The sequence below is a fragment of the Octopus bimaculoides genome, chromosome 8 (genome assembly GCF_001194135.2).
Source record: "Octopus bimaculoides isolate UCB-OBI-ISO-001 chromosome 8, ASM119413v2, whole genome shotgun sequence".
Taxonomy (NCBI): domain Eukaryota; kingdom Metazoa; phylum Mollusca; class Cephalopoda; order Octopoda; family Octopodidae; genus Octopus; species Octopus bimaculoides.
The window spans coordinates 34,949,442-34,956,349 of record NC_068988.1 but is presented as its reverse complement, the minus strand read 5'-3'; the positions used below and the strand labels follow the sequence as shown (position 1 = coordinate 34,956,349).

The 6,908-nt window shown below is 35.7% G+C and overlaps 2 protein-coding genes across 2 annotated transcripts in view; both read right to left on the bottom strand.

Annotated features, from left to right (window-relative positions):
* LOC106867420 (zinc finger CCCH domain-containing protein 10-like) overlaps window positions 1-6,908 on the bottom strand; it is a gene marked incomplete at its 3' end in the record, with an annotated part of 466,330 nt that overhangs the window by 53,529 nt on the left and 405,893 nt on the right. The gene's annotated exons all lie outside the window — the stretch shown is intronic.
* On the bottom strand, window positions 813-1,187 carry LOC128248538 (uncharacterized). Its single transcript, XM_052969909.1, has one exon. It carries the CDS (start codon window positions 1,185-1,187, stop codon window positions 813-815), a length of 375 nt encoding a protein of 124 aa, XP_052825869.1.

Here is a 6,908-nt window from a genome sequence, read left to right as displayed (position 1 = left end):
TAGATATATACTTACTTACTTAGATAGGTTTCGGCCACATTGGCCCAGGTCATAGCTAACTTAATAGCACCATCTGGAAAAGACATTTAGTAATGTATTTATGTATAGTTATTTTTAGGCACTATTGCCCATTCGATTAGGCACTATTGCCCATTCGATTAGGCACTATTGCCCATTCGATTAGGCACTATTGCCCATTCGATTAGGTACCATTGCCCATTCGTGTTGGTGGTTTATCTGGAATTTGTTGGAGATATTCATCCAGGAACTTTTTGAATGTTATGAAATCTTTTTCCTCGTTTATATGTTTTGGAATGAGGTTAAAAAGAGCCGGTCCAGTTGAGGAGAAGCAGTTCTGTCTTAGTGTTGTGATGTGCTGAAAGCACAATTTCTGTAGAGGACACATGGCACGGGGACCAGGCCTTGGGTAGAATTTAAAAGTGATACCGATATCATATGGGCAATACTGTTGGAACAATTTCCACATCATACAAATAATAAAGCGCTTTCAGTGGTGCTGGAGAGAATACAGTTTGAGATTTGCGAGTCAATCCCAGTAATTAAGACCATACATGCCATCAGTTTTTCCTGTAATTGATCTCTATAGTGCTTCAGGCTTTTTAATATTCTGGCTCGTGTGGGGAGACCATAGTGGACAACAGTATTCAAGGTGAGGGTGGGCAAAGTTAGAAAAAAAGAAGGATAATGGTTGGAGCATCTCTAGACTGGAAAGTGCTGAGGATCCAGGAGCATGCCCCGCGGGTGATGTCAACTTTCTTGTTTATGTGGACAACTTACGTTATCGTTGACAGTCACACCACGGTCCCTAGCGGTGTTTGATGTGTGAGGCGTTCTCCTGAAGGAAGAATATATGGTTGTTTAAGTGTAGCCATTTTACCAAAGTGGATTAACTCAAACTTCTCGTTCAGTTGCATGTTATGTTTCTGTGACCATTGGATAACAGCAACTAGATCCAATTGAAGATTTGTCCAGTCTCCCATCCTATTGACAACCTTCACAAGCTTAGAGTCATCCACGAAAATTTTTACATTACTGTATTTAATGACCCTGATGATGTCATTTATGTAGATAAGGAACAGGAGTGGGTCTAACACAGTGCCTTGTGGGACATCACTGAGGACTTTTGCTGTGTTTGATCGAACACCACTGATCACCACATGCTGCATTCTGTTCACCAGAAAGGATTTAAACCACTTCAGAAGCTTTCCTTGCACTCCAATGTTACAAAGTTTTTTTAACAAGATGTTGTGGTCAACCTTGTCAAAGGCCTTGCTGAAGTCAAGATATATGACTTCTTCATTGGATCCCTCACCCAAGGCCTTTAGGATATTGTTGAAGTGATGCAGGAGCTGTGTAAGGCAGTCCCTGCCATTGTGGAAACCATGCTGGTTGGGAACCAGCAGATTGTTGCTTTCCAGGAAGTGAGTCACTCTAGATTGCACCACTCTCTCAAATAATTTGATAAAATGAGAAGGGAGATAGGTCAGTAATTTACTGCCTGGGACTTGCTGCCCTTTTAGAAGACTGCTACCTTATTCCAGTCAGTATCCAAAGCAAAAAAAAAAAAAAAAAAAAATTGATAATATTCCACACAGTATACTAACTAGGATATCATCCACCCATTAATTATCTCCATTTTATGTAAATATGTTTTGCTATGTTTCAAACACCAATTAACAAAAACCAGTTGATTTTTCAACTACATCATTACAAATTCCCAACTATTTTGAAAATGAATTGCAACACAGAGTATTTCACTAGTAATATGGTCACATTAATGTGATGAATTGGCAGAGTTGACAAGATGTTGGATACAATGCTTTGACGTCAGTTTAAATCCTACCGAGGTCAACTTTACATTTCAAACCTTTTGGGATGAATAAGAAGTACCAATCCAGAGTAAAACTATTCAAGTGTCTTGCAGTATCTGCTCTGACTATTTGAGTTCTAACAGTTCTAAGCTTGTTTCTAAGTTTGAGTTCTAAGCTGCATCAGCCCTAAAGTAGCAGCCTTTCCTGTGAATGATATTAGGGACTTGGAAGGGTGAGAAGTTTTCCACAATAAATAAATAAATAAATAAATGGCCGTTGCCAGTACTGTCTGACTGGCCTTTGTGCCGGTGGCATGTAAAAGCACCCACTACACTCTCAGAGTGGTTGGCATTAGGAAGGGCATCCAGCTGTAGAAACTCTGCCAAATCAGATTGGAGCCTGGTGTAGCCATCTGGTTCACCAGTCCTCAGTCAAATCATCCAACCCGTGCTAGCATGGAAAGAGGACATTAAACGATGATGGTGATGATGATAAATGTATTTGTTTTGCAAGATTCCTAGTGTGAAATCGTAGGTTGAAATGGATACTGTTATATTTCAGGATGGTCATTTTTTTCTATTTTGTTCTGGGCAAGGTTTATTTATTTATTGTTATATTTCGGGCTGATAATTTTTTTTTCCTCCAGATAGACATACGCACTTTATATTTATTCTTCACTTCAACTTTATTATTGTTCGTCCTTTGTTTGAAATCTTTCACCACACATTCTGTGACCTCTTCGGTGACTGTTTCAGAAGTGAAGAATGAATATATAGTGTAAATTTATTTGGCAAGGACAAAAAAAGAAAAATTAAATTATCTGCCTGAAATATAATGATAAATAAATAAATAAATAAAAAAACCTTGCCCAGAAATATTCCTGAAGCAGCAGCTATATGATTAATCAGTCAACCCTGACAGATAGAGGTCCCTTAGGGCACATTAGGGCTAAATGTCCTACATACAATGATATCACAGCCTTATCTATTGATATATTTATGAAGACCTAGTCATGGAATTAAATGTTCCTAAATATTGCAGAGCATAACATTGGCACCACAAGACAGCAGGAATTAGGTTTTAGAAAAAAGTGTTCAACCTCCAGTGTGCATCATCAGTTGAGCAGTATATGTGGGACCTAACTCCCATCATTTCATTAACCCTTTAATAAGCATATTTCTATTGAAACGCACTGCATTTGTTTCAATTAGTATTGAGAATAATAAAAAAATTACCAAAATATCTTGGTTGGTCATTATTTGGAACATACATTAAAACAGCATTTTAATGAAAGATTTTAATTTAGATCACTCTAAAACAGGAAGTATATATCATTGAACAGAGGTGGTCTGTGTGGTGGGTTGGTATCAAAAGGGTTAATAAAATATGGCATTGAACAAAAAAAAAATTAATTATGAATCAGATCATTCCAAGAATCAAATTATAAAGAAAACAGTATTAATTTATATTAATTATAAATAAATTAACTATAAATTATAAATATAGGTAGAATCTCATTTTCTATCTTAATGTTTTATCAGAGTTTACTTTATGTCATTTTTAGCTTTTTCTTATCCTTTGCTAAACGTTTAAAAAATATTTACAGAATTAAATATAGATAGCTTTTTAATGCTTCTGTTATTATCAATAACATTGCCATAAGTGAGGTAGTAAGCTGGCAGAATAGTTAATGCACAAGAGAAAATACCTGCAAGTATTTCTTACAGCTCTATACATTCTGGTTTCAAATCATGCTGTGGTTACGTTGACTTTCATACTTCTGGAGTAAATAAAATGCAGCACCAGTCAAATACTGGTGTTGAGCCAAAATCATTATTATTAAGGTGGCCAGATGGCAGAATCATTACTACTTGGGGTAGGGATTAAGTCATATTGACCCGTGCTCAACTGGTACTTATTTCATCAACGTAAGGATGAAAGGCAAAGTTGACCTCGATAGAATTTGAACTTAGAATGTGAAGACAGACGAATTGCCACTAATCCTATTTCCCAGCAAGCTAATGATTCTACAAGCTCACTGCCTTAATAATGATAATAATAATGATCTCAAACTTTTGCATGAGGCCAGAAGTTTTAGGGGAGGGTGTAAGTTGATTATGTTGACTCCAGTGCTCAACTTATTCAATGTAGAGCTATTCACTCAGTGGCATTTTGTCTACTCACTACAAAACCCACTGAAGCTGACTTAGCCAGTCATCCCTTTGGATTGATAAAATAAGTACCAATCAAGTTTTAGGGCCAATATAATTGACTAACCTCCTCTCCATAAAATTACAGGCCTTGTAGCAAAATCTGAAACTATTACTATTGTTACATAACTCATGTATTCATGTTATTACATAAATAACTTTTATGGTCAATGGTGCCCTAATTCAGCTTTTTCTTTTTTGAAAGTATTTTTCTTTCTCTCTTTTGCAGCTGTCAGGTTATTGTCTTCACATATATATATAAAACAATTCTAATATCCTTTTTCAATTTGTCAAGCCTCTTTAAACAAATTCTAAACAGTAGTCATCATACAATATACAAGAGAAAAGAAACAATATTTATTTTAAAAAAAAGACACCTACAAAAAAAAAATACAAGAAGCAAAAAGAAGGGCAGCCAAACTTGTGGAAATCTTTGATTTTCAATTCTCCCACTGGGCTATCTAAACAAGGTTGAAATTTTTTTGCAGGCAAAACTCTTTCTCTCTTTCTCTCTCTCTCTCACACACACAAGGAAAAACAGAAAAAATTCTGAGATGCAAACAAAAGAATGAACATATTATTTGGTTGTGAAAGAGGCATGAAACAGAAAAATGAGAAAATATAAATAGATAAGTAAATAACAACCCTACTGAATGGGAAGACCAACAATAACAATTGTTTCAAATTTTGGCACAATCCAGCAATTTGTTTTTTAGTGGGAAAGTATTAGTTGATTACAGTGACTCCAGCACCCCACTAGTACTTATTTCATTGACTCCAAAACGATGAAAATAGAAACTGAAGTCGAACTTGGCTGAATTTGAACTTAGAATATAAAGAGCTGGTAAAAATGTAACTAAAAATTTTACTTGATACTCTAATAATTTTCTCAGCTTGTCACCTTTATTCTTTCTACCACATGCACAAGGCCTGAAATTTTAAGGAGAGAACTAGTCAATTACATCAACCCCCATGCCTGACTAGTACTATTTTCATTCACCCCCATAAGATTTACATAAAGGATACGGAGAAAGAAATGGAACAGACAATGAAATACAATGAAATTATACATAGTAGGCAAAGTATGTGATAATAGGAATGATGCAGCCGTCCAACTAAAGAAACTCTAACTAGGGTCAATTAAGGAACCCCACAGATCCAGGATTACCCTGACCACCAAAGGTATCAGACTTTTCTCCTGCTCTCCAATATACAGAGTGGTAGGGGCTACTCAACTTGAAGAAAATTCTAAGTGGGCCCCACCTGCAAAGTCATGCATTATCTTGATATAAAATTACCATATCGCACACATGTGGTTGTAATGCATGAGCCTGATGAACTTTTATCAGATGGGTAGTCATGATGGGTATAAGAATGGACTTCATATATTTTACCCCAGTATCACTTTGATGGCATGCACTGTTCTCTCACTCAATAATAATAATCATGCTTCTAACATAGGTTTCAGCCAAAAATTTATGAGGAGTTAAGGCAGTGGATTAAATCACTCCCAGTATTTGACAGGTACTTCATTTTATCAACTCCAGAAGGATGAAAGATAAACCTAAACTCAGTGGGATTTGAACTTAGAACGTAAAGAGCCGGAACAAATGAGAGCAATAAAAAAAATAAACATTGTTTGAAGATGGTGGGGCTGACTGACTAAACTACAAAGACTTAAGAGACAGCAGTGGGGGGAGGGCATGTCTACTGTTCATGAGTGGTATGTGGGTGATCCATTTTATGAGATTTAAGAGGAAGGATGGTGTGGGGATTATGCTGAGGGTGGGGCACTGAAAATTGCATTTATTTATTTGTTTATATATATATATATATATATATATATATATTTGCAAGTGAAACACATCTGAAGCAGTGATGTTTCAAGCTTGAAGAATTCTTAGTCTCAGCAGTAGTTCATTTCAACCCAGCTGCTTTATTCATCTTAACCCCATCCCTAATTGTTACTGTTAGATATTGTTATTATCATTATTATTATCATTAGTTCTTATTATTTCTCATTTTTACATGCTATATGCAAATGTAAACATCCACCTCATTTCTATCTTGTCTTTGTATCAGCCCCATTTGTTTGGAATCCCTTTGTGGCAAATAAAGAAATAACAACAACAATAATAGCATCATTGTTATTGATGTTGTTATTGGGTCAAATCTGCCTTTCATGCCAATAGGGTTGATAAAATAAAATACCAGTTCAGTACTGGTCTTAATGAATGGTATCAACTAACCCCCACCTCTCAAAATTATTGGCCTTGTGCCAAACTTTGAAACCATGATAATAATAATAATAATATGAATAATAATGATAATGATAATGATAAGAATAATAATAATAATAATGATAATGATAATGATAATAATAATAATATGAAGAAGAAGAAGAAGAAGAAGAAGAAGAAGAAGAAGAAGAAGAAGAAGAAGAAGAAGAAGAATGGATTCAAATTTTGGTACCAGGAGAGCAATTTTGGGTGAAGGGATAAGTTGATTACATTGACTCAATAGTTGACTTGGTGCTTATTCTATCAGCCCCAAGAGGATAAATGGCAAAGTCAACCTCAGTAGAATTTGAACTCAGAACACAAGGACAAACAAAATGCCACAAAGTCGCCTGCTAACCATTCTGCCAGCTTGCTGCCTTAATAATAATAATTAGTAGCAGCAATAGTAGTGATGGTGGTGGTGGTGGTAGTATTTTTGAGATTGCAATTGAGTTAAAAGACAAACAAAGTAGTGATAGTTGTTTGAAAATTTGGACAAGAGCTATGATATATTAGGAGAGAGGGAGGTAGAGAGAGAGAGGGAGGTAGAGAGAGAGAGAGAGAGAGAGAGAGAGAGAGAGAGAGAG